The 24,257-nt window shown below is 36.2% G+C and overlaps 1 protein-coding gene across 2 annotated transcripts in view; it reads right to left on the bottom strand.

The window, feature by feature from the left end:
* PRMT3 (protein arginine methyltransferase 3) overlaps nucleotides 1-24,257 on the bottom strand; it is a 137,271-nt gene that overhangs the window by 105,894 nt on the left and 7,120 nt on the right. For both annotated transcript variants that reach the window (XM_032641415.1, XM_032641416.1), the window contains 4 exons: nucleotides 19,564-19,723; nucleotides 18,087-18,231; nucleotides 13,505-13,570; nucleotides 3,619-3,740 (listed from right to left, as the gene is read on the bottom strand). In XM_032641415.1, coding sequence (XP_032497306.1) covers nucleotides 3,619-3,740; nucleotides 13,505-13,570; nucleotides 18,087-18,231; nucleotides 19,564-19,723 — 493 coding nt within the window. The remainder of the gene's footprint in view (nucleotides 1-3,618; nucleotides 3,741-13,504; nucleotides 13,571-18,086; nucleotides 18,232-19,563; nucleotides 19,724-24,257) is intronic.

Raw genomic sequence — 24,257 nt, 5'->3', positions numbered from 1 at the left:
ATAAAACTCTGAGAGGAAAACATAGGCAGAACACTCTATGACATAAATCACAGCAAGATCCTTTTTGACCCACCTCTTAGAAAAATGGAAATAAAAACAAAAATAAACAAATGGGACCTAATGAAACTTAAAAGCTTTTGCACAGCAAAGGAAACCATAACAAGACAAAAAGAGAGAATTTCCATTTCTCAGAATGGAGAGAAAATATCTGCAAATAAAGCAACTGACAAAGGAGTAATCTCCAAAATATATAAGCAGCTCATGAAGCTCAGTATCAAAAAAAACAAGCAACCCAATCCAAAAATGGGCGAAACACCTAAACAGACATTTCTCCAAAGAAGACATACAGATGGCCAACAAATGCATGAAAAGATGCTCAACATCACTAATCATTAGAGAAATGCAAATCAAAACCACAATGAGGTATCACCACACACTGGTCAGAATGGCCATCATCAAAAAAATCTACAAACAGTAAATGCTGGAGCGGGTGTGGAGAAAAGGGAACCCTCTTGCACCGTTGGTGGGAATGCAAATTGATACAGCCACTGTGGCAAACAGTATGGAGGTTCCTTAAAAAACTAAAAATAGAACTACCATATGACCCAGCAATCTCACTACTGGGCATATACCCTGAGAAAACCATAATTCAAAAAGAGTCATGTACCACAGTGTTCACTGCAGCACTATTTACAATAGCCAGGATATGGAAGCAACCTAAATGTCCATCAACAGATGACTGGATAAAGAAGATGTGGCACATATATACAAGGGAATATTACTCATCCATAAAAGGAACAAAGTTGAGTTATTTGTAGTGAGATGGATGGACCTACAGTCTGTCATACAGAGTGAAGTAAGTCAGAAAGAGAAAAGTACCATATGCTAACACATATATATGGAATTTTAAAAAGTGGTACTGATCAATCTAGTGGCAGGGCAGGAATAAAGACGCAGATGTAGAGAACAGACTTGAGGGCATGGGGGGAAGGGGAAGCTGGGATGAAGTGAGAGAGTAGCAGTGACGTGTACACACTACCAAATGTAAAATGGATGGCTAGTGGGAAGCTGCTGCATAGCACAGGGAGATCAGCTCAGTGCTTTGTGTATCCCACCTAGAGAGGTGGGATAGGGAGGGTGGGAGGGAGGCTCAAGCGGGAGGGGATGTGGGGATATATGTATACATATAGCTGATTCACTTTGTTGTACAGCAGAAACTAACACAACATTGTAAAGCATTTATACTCCAATAAAGATGTGGAAAAAAAAAAAGGCAAAGGAGAACATCTTTGAAGAAAAGTACAATGTTGGCTCATCCAAAACAAAAAGGTCGGATTTTCAAACTCTATAGGTTCTAAGTAAAGCAAACTACTGAATGCAACCAATACATGCACTGTGAGTAGTGAAATGGAGAGACAGCATAGTAAATTGGCTTTGAGTATGGACCATGGAGTCAGGCTGCCTGGGATCTAATCCTGGCCGCACTTCAAATAAGGAGAGTTACATAGTCTCTATGTCTCAATTTCCTAATCTCTATAAAAACAAATATATATATATATATATGTACTGTTTCTGTACCTACCTCAAAAAATAATTAAATAGAAAGTACTAAGTTAATGTTAGCAACTTTTATTGTTAAATTTAAGTACCTAGAATTGAATGCTAAGTCATTTTCAATAAACGCTCTCATGCAAAATTTCCATACACTCCAGCACTAAATTTCATACACAATGAATTTGATTATAATCATTGTACAAACATATTTCTAAAAAGTCACTAGGAATCAGGGCTTCTGTGAAATAAAATGAAAACAAAACAAAATAAAATGAGTGCTATCACTATCTTTTTCTTCCATAAGGGAATTAAAATGAGAGCACATCTAGTCTCACCTTACAGAAATCAAAAATGACAAATGAATACATAAATGAACATGGTCTTTCATAAGATGAGAATTTCTAATAGAAATATCTTACTGTAATCTTACTATCACAACAATAAAATTTTGATCATTCATCTAAAACAATCTCTTCTTTGGGACAGTGGTTCTCACATCTGTTTGGATGGTAATGCACAAGCAAGAGAGGGTGCTCTTTACAGAACCCCCAAAATGATGATGTTGTAGTTAATGGCAATATAAGAAATAAAAAAAACTTTACTAGATTATGGACTGAATATGCATATGCAACATAGATGCATATTCTCTAATATGAAAATAATAACCACAAACCTCTATCTATGAAAAAATCTAAGCAAGAGCAATGTCATTTTTTCATTAACATTAATTTGGTACTTGTTAGTAATAACAGTTGCTAACTTCTGAATACCTACTACATGCCAGGGCAGGCAATATGCCAAAGAGACTGAGGTGCATATCTTACTTGTAACTTATTTACCTTACTCATAACCATATGAGGTAGTCATCATTATTTTCATTTTGACAGTAGAACAACTGAGGTGTCAAAGAGGTTAGATATAATTTAACTGAAGTTCAAACAACAGGGAAGGGAAAGAGCAAGGACTCAAACCTGTCTGACTCAAACTTTGCACTCAACCACAACACTAGACTTCAATGTAATAAAATCTAAAAATTTAAACATTTTACATAATTAAATTTTATATGAATCAGAAATGATCAATATTAACCAATTTTAAGAATAAAACATATGTATCAGTGGGGAGGACCATTTAAGAATCACTGCCGAGAATCTAACATAAGCATGGCAAAAGCTGTTAAAAGAGTAGACCTTAAATGTTTCCAACACAAAAAAGCAATGGTAATTATTTCATGTGACACAATGGAGGTGTTAGCTAATGCTATGGTGGTAATCATTCTGTAATATATTCATGTATCAAAGCAATACATTTTACACCTTAAAATCACACAATATTATGTGTCAATTATATCTCAATAAAGCTGGGGGAAAAAAGAATCACTAATAAGCCTGCTATTAAAATTATTCTGGAAATTATTCCAAAGTTCCAAATGTAACATGCTTTGGCTAAGTACACAGCTAACAAAATCTAGCTCTAAAAGCTGTAATTCAAATGAAGGTCTTCTTACTAGGTTACAAGCCAACTGTAAAATCGATCACGGATCAATTAACCTAACTTAATTCCTCAAAGAGAGGAGATATTTTTAGAGAACATAATTAAGTTTGTAGCCATTCTGGAATTTACTTATTTTAATTTGATGAGGCACAAGGGCTAGTGTTGTCAAAAAGAAAAAGATAATCCTTAGTCTTTTTAGTTGAACTGCTATTTGCTAAAGGAAATACTACTGATATATTGAGTTTTGTAGCAAGTCTTCTAACACTGCCCTATATGTCCATGATTTCTAATTTCATATTATTGTAATCAGCATATCTATAGCCATAATTGGAAGGACAGAAAACTATATAAAAATAATTCTCATCAATGAGAAGAACAATGAAAAGATTATTCATAGCTCAAACATGTCTAGGTCAATCCAACTTAAAATCTTATTATTCTGGAATGAATTTTTACTAAAAGACAAGTGTCTTGAGTCTGCATTGGATAGCTATTAAAGACAAGAAAATCAATTGATATTAATCATTAAATTTAAAAATAATCTTAAGTCAAGCCATAAAATGCATCTACCTTATGATATGCATTGCCTGGTAAAGTATTTCAGACTGATCAACTCCAAGAACCTTCTTTGCCCCAGCTTTAGCAGCAAACATAGAGAGAATTCCAGTTCCACAACCAACATCCAAAACTACCTGGTGTAATAAAAAAACAGATGTTATCGAGAAGGTCTAATACTTTAAATCCTATTCATATATGATGATGTTTCTGGCTAGGAATAGATAACAAAATTTAAACTTTACCGATCAAATATGGTAATAATTTCTCTTTGGGGAAATAGAAAATGTAATTATATTAAGTTGTTTTAAATTCGTAACAGTGTTTTGGCCACAGTCTGCTGCAATCAGATGCAACAATGTAAATTTAAGAAATGTTTTATATGAAATAAGCAATTCCCACAGACTTATTAAGGGGGAATTAGTCTCTTTTTTATTTCCTTATTGTATGTATGCTCTAATTTAGGCTTAGTAATTCTAAATTTTAACAGAAATAAACTTTCTCAAGTTTGAGTGGCAGGAATTAAGCAAGATAGCCTGATCCAGTACAATTTAAAAATGGTTATAAAGGAATTATGAATGGAATATTACTCAGCCATAAAAAGAAACAAAATTGAGTTATTGGTAGTGAGGTGGATTGACCTAGAGTCTGTCATACAGAGTGAAGTAAGTCAGAAAAAGAAAAACAAATACTGTATGCTAACACATATATACGGAATCTAAAAAAAAATTGGTTCTGATGAACCCAAGGGCAGGACAGGAATAAAGACACAGACGTAGAGAAGGGACTTGAGGACACGGGGCAGGGGGATAGAAGGAGAAGCTGGGACAAAGTGAGAGAGTGGCATGGACATATATACACTACCAAATGTAAAATAGCTAGGTAGTGGGAAGCAGCCACATAGCACAGGGAGATCAGCTCGGTGCTTTGGGACCACCTAGAGGGGTGGGATAGGGAGGGTGGGAGGGAGGCACAAGAGGGAGGGGATATGGGGATATATGTATAAATATAGCTGATTCACTTTGTTATACAGCAGAAACTAACACAACATTGTAAAGCAATTATACTCCAATAAAGATGTAAAAAAAAAAATAAAGGAATCATGGATATAGAATATTGCCATAACCGCTCCACTTCCAAAATTAAATGTTCAACTCATTTTAATAATACAGGTACAATAAAAACAAACTGGCTTCTAGAACTCAGTAACTTGAGAGTTTAATTTTTAAAAATGATATTATCATTGGTGAAAGAAATAAGAAGAACCAAATTTAAGATGTTATTGGGGATAGGCAGGGAGCAATTACTTCTAATCAAGAATTTCACACGGTTCTTCCCAGAACAGTATAGTGAAACCTGCTTGGTTCATAGTAAAAAACAAAAACTAATTACCAAGGAAACACATTCAGCAAAATACTCAGAGGTACACTAGAAATTACTGAAAACTGTAGTGCCTTAAGTCTTTCATTACCAATGACCTGAAACCCTATATACTTGTCTCAAAATATGACATTATTTCAGTAGTCTTCTACTGTAAGTATTCACTGAGCATTACTAAGTGCAGGTATTGATCATGGTGATGGGGTACAGCAACAAACAAGACCAAGTCCCTGTCCTAATAGAGCTTACAATCTTGTGGGGGAGACAATGAACAGACCAAGAATAGAGAATAAAGAACAGAGAATGTTAACAGAGAATAGTAGTGTTATAAAGAAAACTCAAGCACAGAGTAGAGGTTAGAGCAAGGGGCGGGGGGACACAGTCTTTTAGAATTTTAGATAGGTCTGCGAATACTTCTGATACATGCGAGCAGAGAAGGAAATGAAGTAAAGGAGCGTGCCAGGCAAAGATCTGGAGGAAGTGTCTTCTAGCCATATAAGATATTAAATGCAAAGCACAAGATTCCAGGCAAAGCAAGAAGGCCACTGTAGCTGAGCTGGGTGAGAAAGGTTCCTTGGCGGTGAGATCAGGGTTAAGCAGGGGTCAGATCACATAAAGCCCTTGGATTTTATTCTGAGTAATGGGAAGCTACTGCAAGAAAAATAGAACTAGAATTAAGAATCTATTATATTTTTCAACAATTACTTTTTCACTAGGTAAAACATTCATACAGTTTAAACATCAAAAAGTGTATTTCTTATTTATCCTTCAAAATAATTCTTATGCATATACGATGCAATACTATATATGTATTTCCTTCCCTCCTTTATACAAATGGAAGCATATTATACCCACTGTGCTACACATTGCTTTTTTCCTTAACAATATAATTTAGAGATCTTTCCATATCAGTTTATAGAACTTCTTTCTCTTATATAGCTGTACAGGATTCCGTATCTTGGTTGTACCATAATCTACTGATCCAGTTCTCTACTGATGGACATTTACGTAGTTCCTGAAATTTTACCATGACAATCAATGCTGTAAATAACATTATACCTAATCCCATTCATACATGAGTAACTCTACAGATGTACAAAGGAGTAAATCTATTCCTAGAAATAAAAACACTGGGTCAGAGAGAATATACATATTTGTAATTCTGCTAAACATAAATTACCCGCCATATGGCAATTCTACTCATGAAGACTCAAATCAGCAATGTGTAAGGGCCAATTTCCTCACAGGTGACACTAGCCCATATAATCAAACTTTCACAGATTTCTGCCAATATGGCAAGTACAAAATAATGATATACTGGTCTAGATTTAATGTGCATTTCCATTATCATGAGGCTTTGCAACATATTTCACATGTTGTAGAGCCATCTGTAGTTCTATGTGAACCATCTATTTTAGCCTTTCTCCATTTCTCCACCAAGTTGTTAGTCCTTCTCTTACCAAATTTCTCTTATCAAATTTTATCAAATAAGAGTTCTTTCTTAGTTAAGAGCAGACCTTTGTAATATGACTTGCAATGTTTTCTCTCAGCATATGATTTTTCGCCTTTTGATTCTGCTTAAACTGATCTTTGCTATGCAGAAATTCTTTACTAACAGTCAAACTCATTAATTTTTTCTTTTAATGGCTTCTGGATTTTGATCATAATTAGGCCAACTTAGCCCATATTCTCTCCTATTTCATTCACACTTCCTTCTGGTACATTTATAGTTTCATTACTACAGTTTTTTTTTTTTTTTAAATCATAGTATACACTAAGAGGTATGGTTCCAACTTTACTTCTGTTCAGAAAGCTAACCAATTGTCCCAACATGTTATTAAACAGTCTGTGTTTGCATCCCCCTGAAATTCACACGTTGAAATACTAACCCGCACGCAAGGTGATGGTATTAGAAGCTGGGGCCTTTCGGAGGTGATTATGTCATGGGGACAGACAAAACACACAGAAATTTTAGTGAATGCTGAAGGTCCCTGTCTCAATTCATTCAGTATGCTATAACAAAAATACCATAAACTGAGTGGTTTGTAAACAACAGAAATTTATTTCTCACAGTTCTGGAGGCTGGAAAGTCTAAGATCAAGGCACAGGTTGACTCTGGTGAGGGCCTGCTTTGTGGTTCACAGACATGACTTTTTGCTGTATCCTCACATGACAGAGGAGAGGAAGGGATCCCTCTGGAGATCTGTGTATATTTTGGTTTATTTCTAGATTTTTATTCTGCTCCATTTATCTGTACAATCATGTACCAATAATTATTCTAATTATAGAAGCTTGGCAGAATTTCTGTCTAGTAAAGCTGGTCCACCCTCACTGCCAATTGTTTTCACAGTGTTTCTGGACAATTTTATATGTTCATTTTCCCACAAGAACAAGAAAATCAGCTTGTCTATGGTTTCTTCGTTTTCTTTTTAAGTCTTAGCATTTTTATAGGGATTGCACTAAAATATAAATTTATGGAACACAGACAATTTTATTTTGTGTTTTCCATTCAGGAACATGGTATGACTTTCAATTTGTTTAAATCATCTGTTATGTTCTTCAGGAGTTTGGGGTTTTAAAAAATCTTTTTCATCTAAGTCCTGCACATTAGTTAAGTCTGTTCCTACACATTTTATCTTCTGTATTGTTTACTAGTGTAAGTGAAGTTTGTTCCATTATATCTTTTTTTAAAAATTAATTAATTTATTTATTTTTGGCTGTGCTGTGTCTTAGTTGCTGCACGCGGGCTTTCTCTAGTTGCGGCGAGTGGGGGCTACTCTTTGTTGTGGTGCGCAGGCTTCCCATCGCGGTGGCTTCTTTTGTTGCAGAGGACAAGCTCTAGGCACACGGGCTTCAGTAGTTGTGGCATGCTGGCTCAGCAGTTGTGGCTTGCAGGCTCTAGAGTGCAGGCTCAGTAATTGTGGCGCATGGGTTTAGTTGTTCCACGGCATGTGGGGTCTTCCCGGACCAGGGTTCAAACCCGTGTCCCCTGCACTGGTGGGCGAATTCTTAACCACTGCACCACCAGCGAAGCCCTGTTCCATTATATCTTGAAAATATAATACACCAAAACTGACTCCAGAAGAGACAGAATCTAAACAGTCTAATTTCTACTGAAGAAATAAGGTTGCCAAAAGGCTACTGCTCTAAGAAGGACGAGCCCAGATGGCTCCACAGGGAGAATGTGACTGTTCCTGCACACGTGGCCTATCTGGGTGAGTCAGCACATTTTAACATAACCACTTCACACACAAGAAAGTTTAAAATTGTAAGATGCAATCTATACAACATCACTGCAAGCAAAACTATTTTTTAATGTTACAAATAAAATATATTAACCACAACATCAAGAAAATACTATAACACAGAGCATATATATTTATAGTATGGTTATAGTATATCAGTTTGAAATATTATGTGGCATAAAATATAAAAATATATATAACACGGGCTTCCCTGGTGGCGCAGTGGTTGAGTCCACCTGCCGATACAGGGGACACGGGTTCGTGCCCCGGTCCGGGAAGATCCCACATGCCGCAGAGCGTCTGGGCCCATGAACCATGGCCGCTGAGCCTGCGCGTCCAGAGCCTATGCTCCGCAACGGGAGAGGCCACAACAGTGAGAGGCCCGCGTATCGCAAAAAAAAAAAAAAAAAAATATATATATATATATATATATAACACAATAGTAAGTGATAACTTCCCAAGAACTTTCATTGAAATAAGATATTTGCAAAATTAAAAAATTAAAAATAAAAGATCAGTGTGGAATTTAGAAGTTTGATAGCACAGGGTTTTGGCAATGGTGTTTGGGAATATCAACACCCACACACTGTTTCTGGAAAGACAAGCTGGCAGCACTAATACCATCCTGGGTAGAATGACCTAGGGAGGCCACTGCTAGGAATTTATCTTATTATTCTACTCTCATATTTATAAAAAGATTTTTAATATTTTATATTTTTACATGCAGCATTATTTCTAATATAACTTAAAACAATTTATGGACAATTTTACATTGGGTTTTTGAGCCATTAAAATAATGTTAATAAGGGATTATCTTAGAGAAATTGCTGAGCTACAAAAGCTAAGTACAGAAGGGTATGTATCATTTACTCCAATTATAGTGTGTGTTCTTTTTTAAGACTATACATACACACACATATATAATTTATATACATATGCATATATATATATAATTCTTCTTCAACCTTTTCTGAAGGAAGGAGATCCTCAGACAAGGAATGTAACAGATCCAGAACCATAGAGCTGGTAATTTGTAAAGGTAGCACTCAAAACATACATAGGTCAATCTGCTTTTTAAAGCCTATATTTAAATTATATTTTAAATTATATACTAATTATTTATTACATCTAGCTCAGATTTAGGTAGTTGGGCAAATAAACTAAAACCTGGTAGAATCAAAGAAAGAGGTAGAAATGATAACAGAATACACTAACATTATTTTATAAAATGATGAAGGAATGTGATTCACTGTTTCTAAAACAAAAAAGGGAAAAAGTGCATCAATTTTAACTTAGATAATAATCAAAAGCATAAAAAAGGCACCTGTGAATTTCTTCAATGAACTACAAATAGAAATTAATTATGAGTGAGTGATAACACAATTATACCACCCAAAGTTAAATTAAATCTGAGAAACCATATGTCCTCCACAGGAGGTTTGTGAATTAAAACAATATTAAGAAAGAAATGAAGGAAAGGAAGTAGGAAGGGAGGGATGGAAGGACAAGGGAATGAAGGAAGGAAGACATTTTAAATTTATAAGCACCTTTTTGAAAAATAAATCTCTACCATTCACTAAATAATATGATACAGAAGCTAGTGCTGTGATATGAAATTTGTCTACCTAATGGAGATAAAAGCAAACTAAAACAATGGTAATAAAACTTAAGAAAACATGTTATTTCATACATTTTTTAAAAGAACTATATTTAAATAATTTCATGAACATGTTCTGTCATGGCACACAGAAATTATATGACTTATATACGAAAAATAGTGTTAATTAAAATATGACTAATGAATCCCACCCTAATTACTCATTCTATTTTTTTTTTTTTTTTTTTTTTGCGGTACGTGGGCCTCCCACTGTTGTGGCCTCTCCCGTTGCGGAGCACAGGCTCCAGACGCGCAGGCTCAGCAGCCATGGCTCACGGGTCCAGCCGCTCCGCGGCATGTGGGATCTTCCTGGACCGGGGCACAAACCCGTGTCCCCTGCATCGGCAGGCAGACTCTCAACCACTGCGCCACCAGGGAAGTCCACTCATTCTATTTTAACATAACAGTTTCAAAGTGTAGTGGCACAGGGTTAAGGGCACTAGACTAGGACTAAAACCCTCGTTTGTTTGCTTTTTTTTTAGCTGCCTGTTTTAGGGAAAGTCAATTAACCTACTGGTTTCAAATTTCCTCATGTGAAAAATAGAGATGAATACATACCTGCTATGAATACACCATATCGGTATATTGTATAGCAACAATGAGACAACATACTTGAAAGTATTTTATAAATTATCAAATGCTATTTAAATATGTGTCGTATATTTTTTAAATCTGTAGTCATAGTATAATATAAAGAAAAGTATCCCAAATCATTTAAAAATATGAAAGCTCTAGATTACTTAATATTATTAATTATAGAAAATTATATCCTGAATATACTTCAAAGAGTTAGAAACTGACACACATATATTTTACATCACAGTATACTTTTGAGAAAAAACAAATGCCAAGCAAAATTAATTACACATTGATAAATTAAATGAAAGCATCTTAGGCAAAGTACTAAGGAAAAATACTCCCTGTTTATTAGTAAGCCCCTTTCTGACTTGGGCAGATTTAATCTCTTCAGTAAAAGCAGTAAGTGGAACACAAAATAATTAAACATTCTATGTGTTCCATGGTCACGTATTTTGTCCAAAAATGTGTAATATATACAATATTTCTATAAGACTGTTACAAATGAAAAATTAAAAGCAGAAAGGGACTGTGTATAGGTCTATGAACCCAGTAAGATGTGCTTCATATACATAGAAATATTCATAATTACTTACTTTCCCAATGATTAACCTTATGTTTACTAATACTTGTGCCTTCTCAGTATTTTCTTACATAATATAACACAAAAGTCTATTCAGAGCATATTGAAAAAGAAACTTCTAACTACTTTTACTTAAGGAATTCTTATGGCATTCATATCAAAAAGTATCTTTAAAAAGATGGCTCAAAGAAAGAAAATGATAGTGCTTTTATAAAAACAAAAATCATAAAATTTTAGAACCAGAAAGGTTTAAAAAATCATTTTATTTTTATTTTTTTTTATTTTTTAACATCTTTATTGGAGTATAACTGCTTTACCGTGGTGTGTTAGTTTCTGCTTTATAACAAAGTGAATCAGCTATACATAAAAAATCATTTTACAAGTGAAGCCCACAGAGATTCACCACTGTCTAAAATTACTATGTAGATGGTTCCTAAGAAGCCAGGCAGGACTAGTTATTCCCAGACTAGAACATGGTTAATTTCTATACAACATATTAAGGAAAAAATAAAATAAAAATCTAGGCAAAATCGAACTGTAAATATAAGGCAACATTTTTTTTTTTTTTTTTTGCAATACGCGGGCCTCTCACTGTTGTGGCCTCTCCCGCTGCGGAGCACAGGCTCCAGACGCGCAGGCTCAGTGGCCATGGCTCACGGGCCCAGCTGCTCTGCGGCATGTGGGATCTTCCTGGACCAGGGCACGAACCTGTGTCCCCTGCATCAGCAGGCGGACTCTCAACCACTGCGCCACCAGTGAAGCCCAACAATGTGGTTTTTTAGACAAATATTAAATAAATTGTTTCAGCACTTGGGTGTAAACATAAAAACTATAAAAAAAATTCTTAGTCTCTGCTGCAAAAACATATAAAAAGCATACAAAAAGGTCAAGTATAAAGAACTGATAAAAACTAATACTTTAAAAATAAAATAATCATTTGTCTATAGGGGAATTAGCAAAAACAAAGAAACACACACCATCATTACCTCACAGGTAATGCTTTGGCCAAAAGATATCAGAGCACCATATAAATTTCGCAGGTCCAACTTGGCTAGATCACAAGTGAAACACTGCTCTTAGGAAACAGGTATGGAAAATGAAAAGCCAATCTACATGATATTCCAAACAACATAAAAATCAGGGAAAGAGCTTTTCAACATATAAAGGTTGTTAATCACTGCTGCAACATCACGAAAAGCTCATGGAATCACCTGATAGAAGTATCTTTTAAATGGAGGTGAAAGGGGAATTATAAAAACCTGATGTTACCAATATACATGTTCTTGAAGTAGAAAGACTGCGGAAAAATTCCCAAGCAAAAGTATATAAGTGGCAGAGACGATAATATATTTGACTAAATTAGTGGACTAATTTCCAATGAGGAGGAACAAAAACAGAAAACCTGAACTTTTAGATAACCATGCCAATGTAGAGAGGGAGGGAAGGAGAAAGTGAAGAAGAAAAATGGAAAAATTCACAAGGGAGGAAAAACAAATGACACATTTTTAACACACCCACCCATATACAAAGTGAAAGATCATCTTTGAAATAACCTGAGACAGTATTAACACTAACTGTAAAATTTAAAGTAACTCAGGGCTTCCCTGATGGTGCAGTGGTTAAAAATCCGCCTGCCTATGCAGGGGACATGGGTTCGAGCATCGGTCCGGGAAGATCCTACATGCTGTGGAGCAACTAAGCCCGTGCTCCACAACTACTGAGCCTGTGCTCTAGAGCCTGCAAGCCACAACTACCGAGCCCACGTGCCAGAATTACTGAAGCCCGAGCGCCTAGAGCCTGTGCTCCGTAACAAGAGAAGCCACTGCAATGAGAAGCCCGCACACCGGAACAAAGAGTAGCCCCTGCTTGCCGCAACTAGAGAGAGCCCACATGCAGCAACGAAGACCCAATGTAGCCAAGAATAAAAATTTTTTAAATTTAAAAAATAAAGTAACTCATAAAAGGGTAAATAAATGAGGTTTTAAAAGAAAGCACATAAAATAAATTGTACCTTATAATATTTGACCCTACCCACCAATAATGACTTCTTAAAATTATTAATTTGTAACTAATTAACACAAACTAAAATAATAATTAAAAGTGCTTTGATACAGAGCTTATACATTTGAAATGAATAGGAATCACAGTAAATCAAAAATATGGTTTAAGCAAAATTATCTGGATAAGCAAAGTTTAACTAAGCTATGTCACTGTAATTAATTAATTTAAAAATTAATTTTAATTAATTTCAATTAAAAAAAAAGAGTATATTGAATGACAGCACCAATCAGCATTTCTGTTATCAATATACTGCACCACAGGGCAGCATCATAAAAGTTTTCCATGAAATAAAGCCAGTGTACATGAAATCAACTGCTATCACAGTGATGACCTAAAGAGAGGATTTCTGCTGCCCAAGATCCACATGAAAGGTACAATTCTGTAGTCTGTGCTACTCACCTTATCTTTGAAGATATGTGGATTTTGGTATATAAAATCTCGGTAACTTTCTGTTCGTACTTTGTCCTAGGGTAGAAAGAGGAAGACATTGTGTTTACAGGATAGTCTGAACAAATAAAAATATTTAAGGAAGATATTTGCTAATTTATCACACACTTCTAGTTTCCATAGCTACATTTTGCCTGGAAAACCAAGCCTAATCTTTTTTTCCTAAAAGAAAATAATAAAGAATGGAAATAGCAACAACACACAAAGAAAACGTTTAAGAACAACACAAAGTCAAATAAGACCTAAGTTCTTAAAAATGTACATATTCTCATCTTGACATGCACTGTAAGACTTCAAGTGATAATTAATGCTAGTAGAAGATGAACATGATGTTTTACTCCTTTAAATAGGGCCTGGAATCTAGAGCCTGATTCCCTGTGTAGAACTATGTTAAAATATGGGAGGAAAAAACCAAACTAGATAGATGTAAAAGTTACAGTTACGTATGAAAAATGCTCAACTGAGTGTAGTTTGCCCTGGCCCGGGAAGATCCCACATGCCGCGGAGCGACTGGGCCCGTGAACCGTGGCCGCTGAGCCTGCGCGTCCGGAGCCTGTGCCCCGCAACGGGAGAGGCCACAACAGTGAGAGGCCCGTGTACTGCAAAAAAAAAAAAAAAAAAAAAAAAATCCACTATGGAGTCTCACAAGACCTGTGACCAAGGCAGGTACTGAATGTTAACATTTATGTTGGTGCATGAACAGAGCTGATTTCCTTTTAAATCACCTCAGCTGAGACACACGCTGACAGCAAATTCAGCAGTAAGGGGCTCTGCTGCCAAGTGAGTAAAATGAGTATGATAAAAAATAACTCAGACCGGGAATTCTAGTTTTCGGTTTCACACTAGGTTTAAAAAAAAAAAAAAAAAAAAAAAAGTAGTTACACTAAATACTACAACATAAAACTTTACACAGTCCATACCCTCCAAAAAAACTTTTATGCCAATACTGGGATTTTAAAAAAACGTACAAAGAGGGGCTTAAATTAAAAGGCAAGCTGTTTTACTTAATTGCTGGATCTAAAAAAGGGAAATTCCATAATTAATTCCATGTTTTCTGATGGAATTACTTCTAATTGCTTTACAAACAAAATTTTAAATCACATTTTAAAAACTGAAATCTTTCCCTCAATGTATTTTAAGAATTACTATGGGGCTTCCCTGGTGGCGCAGTGGTTAAGAATCTGCCTGCCAATGCAGGGGACACGGGTTCGAGCCCCGGTCTGGGAAGATCCCACATGCCGCAGAGCAACTAAGCCCGTGCGCCACAACTACTGAGCCTGCGCTCTAGAGCCCATGAGCCACAACTACTGGAGCCCACGTGCCACAACTACTGAAGCTGAGCCTAGAGCCCGTGCTCTGCCACAAGAGAAGCCACTGCAACGAGCCCACGCACCGCAAGGAAAAGTAACCCCTGCTCGCCGCAACTAGAGAAAACCCCTGTGCAGCAACGAAGATCCAATGCAGCCAAAAACAAATAAATTTTAAAGAAAAGAATTACTATGAGAACTTAATGTTTTAAATGAATTTAAACATAGTATTAATTAATTTAAAAACTGTCTTTTAAAAAAAAATACCATTTCATACATTTCTACCATTTTTATACCCTTCTTACACTGTAACCAGTGATTTTTGCTGACACAACAAAACCTACAAAGGGTGAACATCAGTCAAGAAGGCAGTCACTCGGAAAGCTCTCACCAATCACACTGCCTCGCCGCTGCTCTAACTTAATCACTAGCATCCCAACTCCTGTCCTAAATCCATGCACTGCTGCTCAGCTCAACTACAATCCTTTATCCAGTCTCTTCCTACATATCCATCTGCTTTTGCTCATATGCTCATCCTGGTGCAATGAAATTCAATGTCTACTAAACAGAGTGCTGTGGACATAGCAGAGCTTCAATTTAATAAATGAATTTTTGAGAGGAAAATTCACTAAACATGAAAATTCAAACAAATCAAAGACTAGCCCTCAAACCATTTCTAAAAATTTATTCTAACAAAAGACTAACTCTTCAATATAAAATAAGGTAATAAACAGAAATAAAGTTATCTTTTGCACTAACCTAGTAAAACTAAGAAGCACAAAAGAATAAAATTAGAGGTCCAATATTAAGAAGACAATCTTTTAAGGCTAGTACAGTGTCATGGAATAATTCCTACCAATATTAAAACAATTTAAGTATAAGACTAAAGACAACAGAAAAGTTATGTATTATAAATTTTACCTATATAAGTAACAGTATGTTTTAAACGTATAGGCTCATGAAGGTGGACAGAATGCAAGAGTCAGCTGCAGATACAATGAGGAAAATGCAGTAATGAAAAATTAATGGTACTATAATCTGTGATAAATGTTCACCACGATGAACAATGTTTTACTTGGGGGTAAAAAAAGGAGAGTGATGCATCTCCGAATTATAACATTAGCAACAATGACTCTTCTTCAGAAAGATAAAGTGGCAAAGGATTCTGAAAGTTAATGTCCACTACTATCCCGTTATCTCTAGAATTCAAAAAAGTTATCTTCACCTTGACTCTGGAAAATAAGATTACAAACTGTCTTTATTTATAATTATAATCACAACATATGCCAAAAAAGTGTCATTAAAATACCTGTGACTAGTAAGTAACAAAAAATCCAAATAATATTGTTATAAAAGCAAGGCCAATTCTAAGCATAAAAATAAGTCCTGTATGCATGGCTTCTCAATTTTAATTTATTTATAAAGATCAGGTGAGACTCCAGTAGTAGCACAACCTTGAACAAATTATGTGTGCTAAGAACTGTTTTGATAAGAAACAGAAGAAATATTGCTTGATATAAGGCACATTTCATATTCATCCACAGTATGTAACTTAACAAAACATAAAACGGACAAATAGTTCTTTTTGAATGAAATATATCCATATTTCCTATGAAGACTTAATCAAGTTATCTCCAAGGAGAAGGTGGTTACATTGTATAACAGCAAAGGGGAATTAAGTCATGGAAAATTATATTAATAAGGAGTCTTAAGTGATTCTCATAAAAGTGAAAACACAGCGCTGGAAACTTCCAGCTGGAACTTCTTAAATATATATGTACATCAAAAGGACTTAAAATATTCCATCAGGTGTAAAGATCCTCTAGTTGTTGATACAGAGCTACAAGCGTCCAGGACAGAGATTTGGAAGTAAGTCCAAACTGGATTTCCCTGATGACTGTACTGAGAGCACTCAGATGTACTATCTTCTAGGAGTCTCAGTAACCTTATCTGTCTGAAAAACCCAATACAATTTCCATATCAAAAGCATTAAAGGTTCATGGCATTTAAATTGATGGGGTGATTTATAACGGCAAACATGGGCTTAGATTAACTCCTTTAAAGGAAATATTCTAGACACAATAAAATTAATTTTAACAGAGAAAATGGAGTATGTCAATTTCTTTTAAACAAATTCACTCTGGACTTAATTTATTACTTAGCAACAGTTATAACTGTTATTTGTAATGCTATGCAACTACCCAAGTAACAACAAAAAGCACAACCAACTGTGACAAGTCATTAGCAAAGAAATGACATGACATTGCTTTAAAAGACTCCAAGTAATTACAATTACTATTAATCAGCAAACCTCCACTCTGTGATCCTGCAAAACTGACTCAACAAAATATATACTCATTAACTACCCCTGGTTATCTTAAATGGGCATGTTTCAAGGAACACAGTCTTGGGGTGTCTGTAAAATAAACCAATCTTTTGAGGAAGGATTCAGAAAGGAATTTTTCGTTTGTTGGTTTTTAAGAAAAAAAAGTAGTGGCATCTAAAATTCACAGAGATAAACATTAAAGTTTTCAGTAATTTTTACACTCCAACATTTATTTTACTCTAGTTAGATATTTTCAGTTTTACTGAATTAAAAAACCATTTTGCTCTTTTATAATCTATAATACATGATAAAATGTACATAATATACCAGGTATACCCAGAAATCTACTTATAGTTTATATGGACATTACCATTATAAAACTTAAAACCAACCAAATTCAAGTATCTGATTTAGGAAATTCTTCTATATACCAATGATTTCAAATGTAAAACAGTAATGCCGTAACAACTGTGAGAATTATTTATAATTAACTTTGTACCAAAGAATTATTATTCGCCCCAACTAAAGTCAGTACTGCTAATTAAAACACTAAAATTAATCATTTCCTTCACACATTAAAAGGCAAACGTATTTTTCTTCCTATTTAAAAGTTGCTCTTGAGAAGACTAAAATCGTCAGCAATTTTTACGAATGTTCTATTCCCAGCAAAAGGTAATCTCATAATAAAGATTAATAATGATCTTAAACAGAATTTACAGCATCTCTGATGCTTCTATAATCTTTTCAACGCAAGATGAGCTATCAAGCACCAAAAAGATTTAAAAAGCAGTTCTCAAAAAAACCAGAAACCAAAAAAGCAGTTCTCCCATATGTATTAAGAACCTTTTTTACTCTATTTTTCCTTTAGTATGGATTTGGTACATTTGTGCTCTTTCCTAACCTTTAGCATTTCTTCATGTATCCCATAATGCCCGTATGAGCTGAAATAAACGCCATCCTCATCCTCCTGGAGGTCTGCAATGGCAGTTGTAGATGACGAGCAGGTTCTGACATCTGCGTTCATCACAAAATCCTGAGCAAATTGTCTGTAATCAATTTGAAATACACCCTTGAGACAAGTTTACTGGACCATGAAAAAAGGAAAGGCTAGAGGCTGAGGAAGAGGAAGGGGGAGGAGGGGAGTGCGGGGTGTGATGAGCCTTCTAAATCACATTCTGTCTTAAGCAACGGAAAGCTCCCCCTGCTAGATCTTAAGCAATGACATATTCAAACCCAGTTGGAAGCATTCCTTCTACAAATCACAAAAGCACTGCCAACTGCAGGCTATGGCTGTTTTATCTTTCAAGTGAACAAAGTAAGCACACTATGACTTTATTCAACTTTATTATTTCTATTGTTCCAAAATCTTATTTTAGCAGCTGAATCAATATAGCATATTCCAATGCTATGAATATTCTTTAAAACCATAGTATCTCATGGAAGGGTTATATAGGCAGAAAGCAGACCCAAACTGGGAATTATTTACACACATCAACACCATCCGCTCAGGCTCTAAAACTCAGTTCCTTTTCTGATAACAACGCATCAAGAATCTATGAGGTATATATGGGAGAGAAGTGTAAAGAGGCACATAATAGAGTTGCTGCTTACTAGATTACCCAGCATAAAATCTCAGAAAAAGGGAAACTACAATCAGCTATACTATTTTTCCTGCTGGACATTCTGGCAAACCATCAAAAATGGGTAATTGGGCAACAGCAACCAACTTACAAATCTAACAGATTAAGCTAGAGGTATATACACTTGGTAGTAATGCAGAATCTCAGACACCACCTATTTCAGGCCTCCTGAATCAGAATCTAGTTTAACGAGACACCCAGATGATTCGTATGCACATTAAATTCTGACAAGTACTAAGCCAGCAGAATATTAATTTACTCACTAGAGAAAACCATCCTATGTAGCTGGTTTTCTGATTACATACTTCATCATAATTATATTGTGATTCTTTAAAAACAAAAATTTCAACCCTGTATTTTCCACAAGCCTAAAAAATATTAATCCCTACACTTTAAAAAGTCCAGGAGAGAAAAAGTAAAATGGAGAAATCTATTAGAAATTCAAAGGAAGGCAATATCAAAGAACAAAAAGCACTCAAGAGAAACACACTCCCCAGAACAATTATCATTAGTACAAAAGTAATTATAAAGAAACATAAGAGGAAAACTACAGAATTTTATGTTAATCAACGACATCCACAATGTATAAAAAATACTGCGTACCTTTAATATTATTGAAATTAAATATCTACACTGTGCTTTCCAGTATATGAAATATTTTACCATATTCTATCTTTTTATGAATTATATTATTTTGGGGATCTAAACAATTAATTTTCTATAAGATTGATAAATTACTTCATTCTTTGCAGATCCTCACGCGCTCCAGCTAACGCAGCTTCAGCAGACAGTGCCCTGGCTTCCATGTGTTTCAATTTTTCAACAACTGATGTATTTTCACTGAGTCCACTGGGGTATGAGAATGGAACTGACACGGGTTCATAAAGATCTTCTACATCTAAATAAATAAATGGACATTTCTATCAGGCCATCTTATAACAATGAAGCACATATAAATGTGTTACGAATAAGTATATACTAAGTGCCTATTATGCGGCCAACTGAGAAAAATTAGTACTTTTAATTAAATAAATATTTACTATCCAAACTATTCCAATTTGAGTTTAAAGAGCATGCTGTTAGTCTAAACTTTTCACTAGTTGGCTAAACTGAACACATAAATAAGCATTAATTGTACTGAACCAAACCCAGGAAGAAACAAAAAAGTAGAAGGAAAAAACTCATATTTATTGATCATCAGGTATCTTTCAAGTTCATGCATTACATTTCATTCCATCTTCAAAAGAAACCTAAAATATAAACATTTATCCCTATTTTAAGACATGGGAAAAATAAATTTTAGAGAAACTGACTAGCCCAAAGTCATGCAGCTGTTTAATGAAGGAACTACAATTCAAACCCATGCCTGCCTTCCCAGCCCGTGTTCTTGCCACTACACAGGGCCACCTCCAGCCTCTGGGTCTTTATCTGTAGAGTAACAGGTATGACATTTAGATATTCCTTAAGGACAGTGTGTAGGTAAGGAATTCTGTACATTCAATAACTTTTTCATCATGGGTAAGGTGGTGTGCAATCTATACACTGTCTTATTGCTGACATTATTAAATATCCTAATTCCTAATAGTATTAAAAATTCTTGATTTAAATTTAATTTCATTATATGTAAATCATTAACTTCTGCTATGGAAGTTAATATATGTAAATCTTTAACTCTGTAAACATTAGTTAATATATGGAACTAGCGAGTTTTACAAAATCCCAATGTCCACTGACAGGTCTAATTGACTGTTGAATCAACTTAAAGCAATAAAAACAATGCAGATATTATACTGTCTCCTCAGTACAGCTCTGAGGGAAACACGACTTTTTTTTTTCCTATTCAGTTTTTACCTGCAACCCTTCTTTAGAGCTGGGACAAAATAACTAAGCTTCACAAATACATGATAATATTATAACTTAGAGACTAGAGCCTGAATTGAACTTGTTATAAAAGCAGTATGGTGTGCCACGAAACTCTAAACAGTCCAGCAGAACACTGACTCGTTGCTTTACAAAACTACAGATTCGGGCTTCCCTGGTGGCGCAGTGCTTGAGAGTCCGCCTGCTGATGCAGGGGACACGGGTTCACGCCCCGGTCTGGGAAGATCCCACATGCCGCGGAGTGGCTGGGCCCGTGAGCCATGGCCACTGAGCCTGCGCGTCCGGAGCCTGTGCTCCGCAACGGGAGAGGCCACAACAGTGAGAGGCCCACGTACCACACACACACACACACACACACACACACACACACACACACACACACACAAAATAGTCGATTTATCAGGAAGACATAACAATTATAAATGAGAATAAACCTCACAAAAGAGCTTCAACATACACAAAGCAAAAGCTGATAGAATGGCAAAAAAAGACAATCCTCTAATCACAGAGATTTAAATACACCCCTATCAACAACCGATAGAGGTAGATTTTTAAAAATCCAAAAAGACATAAAAGATCTGAACAAAAATATTCAGCACCATGAATTATTTATAGAATACTGCACCCAATTACTGTATCTTGACATTTTTGAAGAACACTGATCAGTAATTTAGAATTTAGTAGACTGCCCCTCAACCTGGGATCATCGGATGATTTTTCATTATTAGAATGAGGTTAAACATTTTTGGCAAGAACAGCAGAGAAATGACGTTGCCTCCTCAGAGCATTACACCAAGGGGTTCGTGGCATCAGTACACTTATTACTGGTGATGTTAACCTTGATCACTTGGTTATGGTAGTGTCTGCTCAGTTTTTCCACTCAAAAGTTTAACAGCTCCTTTGTAGTTAAATTTCTTGGGGGACATACTTTGAACTATGCAAATCCTATCTCACCCACCTAAATTTTCACCTACTAATCTTAGCATGCATGGGTTACTCTTTTCTGCAAGTTACTACCGTGGTGTTTGCCTAATGCTGTTTTTTTTTTTCTCTTCTACCTTTTTTTTTTTTTTTTTTTTTTTCTCTTTTTTTCTCTCTCTTCTTCCTTTGACATTTATTAACAGGAATTCTACGCTGAAGCGGAGCTACTCCTTCCCATTTATTTGGTTGCTTATTCATGTCAAGAAGAATTCATGGACATTTATTTTATCCTATGGGTTAAAACCCAATACTGTCATTTTCTGTATTGATTAAATGTTTCTAGCTTTGGCCACTAGGAGGTCCTTCAGGTTGGTTCCTGTGTTCTTTAGGTTAAGTCCCCTCTTCCCCCACTTTTTCTTAAGTACTTCCTAATTTTCTGGAACAAGGTGTCCTAGACTTATCTTGTATTTTCCCTGCCCCACCTGGAAATCAATCATCTCTCTAAGGACTCTTGGTTCCTTTTATTAATAAAGGATTATAAATCAAGATCTGGGCACTAGGTATGCTCATTGCTACTGGGGTTTTTCTAGGCCCTTTCAGCAGAGCTAGGAAATATATGTATTATACTAACCCCCCCCCCCCCACACACACATCTACATTTCTGTATCTGTCTGTCTGTATAAGAAAAACTATGAATTTACACTGACACTTCTGATTCCAATTTGTCAACACAGGACTCATTTCATCCTTCATTTCCTTATCTGAAACCTCATTCTCCAACTGTGAGAAACCTGGCTTTTATCCATAATTTTTAAAAATAAATTTATTAATTTTATTTTTTTATTTTTGGCTGTGTTGGGTCTTCGTTGCTGCGTGTGGGATTTTTCTAGTTGTGGTGAGCGGGGGCTGCTCTTCGTTGCGGTAAGCAGGCTTCTCATTGTGGTGGCTCTTGTTGCAGAGCACGGGCTCTAGGCGTGCGGGCTTCAGTAGTTGTGGCTTGCAGGCTCTAGAACGCAGGCTCAGTAGTTGTGGCGCACGGGCTTAGTTGCTCCATGGCATGTGGGATCTTCCCGGACCAGGGCTCAAACCCGTGTCCCCTGAACTGGCGGGCAGATTCTTAACCACCGTGCCACCAGGGAAGCCCCATCCATAAATTATTAACTCACATGTTCCATTCTAGCATACACAAAAATAGTGTCAGAATTGCTAATTCTTACCCTGCAAGAAATGCCTTTTCTTACTGGATTACAACGTTGATGTAGTTCTTTTTATCTGTAGCCTCAGCACAACATCCATTAAAGGTTTCAGTTACTCACCTAGCTCTTTTCCTCCCCACTCCCTGCAGTATGGTTACATTATTCCTTTGTATTACAGTTCAGTTCATCTGTTAGTGCCTGCATTCCATTTCGCACCAGCACCACCCTTGTATACATACATCCTCGTTGTTTCAATTGTTGATTTTTTTGATTATATGAAGGCTATAAAAAACATTACTGGGCTTCCCTGGTGGCGCAGTGGTTGAGAGTCCGCCTGCCGATGCAGGGGACACAGGTTCGTGCCCCGGTCTGGGAGGATCCCACATGCCGCGGAGCGGCTGGGCCCGTGAGCCATGGCCGCTGAGCCTGTGCGTCTGGAGCCTGTGCTCCGCAACAGGAGAGGCCACAACAGTGAGAGGCCCGCGTACCACAAAGAAAAAATAAATAAATAAATAAAATAAAATAAAAACATTACTATAGTCCTGAGAGTTGGAGCTATACAAAGAGATATACTCAGCAAAGTGTCACTCGATCCTCATCCCTGTTACCTCAATCCCACTGTGCCCTTCCTTCCTTGTCCCACAAACCCCGTTCAGTAACAATCTCTTCAGTTTCTAGTTTATCCTTCCTGTATTTCTTTTGCACAAATGAGCAGACACATAAGCATTTTCCTAAATCTCTTTCTTTCTTATGTGAAGAGTATCATAGTAGATATTCTTTTGAGCTTTGCCTTTTTCATTTGACAGTATGTCCTGGATAACACTCTGTACCAGTTCAGTTCATTCTTTGCAATAGAGGATAGAGGTATACTACTCCATGGTGTGGACGTGCCATAGTTTATTCAACCGCTCTCCTCTATATGAGCATTTGTCTTATATATGTATTTTCAGAATGTTGGAGGTGTACCTTCAAGACCAATTCTTATGAGTGAAACTGCTCAGTTAAAAATCGCACATTCAGGGCTTCCCTGGTGGTGCAGTGGTTGAGAGTCCGCCTGCCGATGCAGGGGACACGGGTTCGTGCCCCGGTCTGGGAAGATCCCACATGCCGCGGAGCGGCTGGGTCCGTGAACCATGGCCGCTGAACCTGCATGTCCGGAGCCTGTGCTCCGCAACGGGAGAGGCCACAACAGTGAGAGGCCCACGTACAGAAAAAAAAAAAAAAAAAAAATCGCATGTTCAGTTTTTTAGGTATTGCTAAATCTGCATTCTACTAGCAATCTTAGGACAGTGCCTGTCTCTCCACAGCTTTGTCAACAGAATGTGTTGTCATATTGTAAAAATTTTTACCAGTCTGAGAGGTGAGAAATGGTATCTTGCTATTGGGCTATTTTCCTACCTCTTTTTGGTAGAATTTTTCCCCATTTTTCTATCA

This window comes from Phocoena sinus, chromosome 8, assembly GCF_008692025.1.
Source record: "Phocoena sinus isolate mPhoSin1 chromosome 8, mPhoSin1.pri, whole genome shotgun sequence".
Lineage (NCBI taxonomy): Eukaryota > Metazoa > Chordata > Mammalia > Artiodactyla > Phocoenidae > Phocoena > Phocoena sinus.
This window is presented reverse-complemented; position numbering and strand designations above follow the sequence as displayed.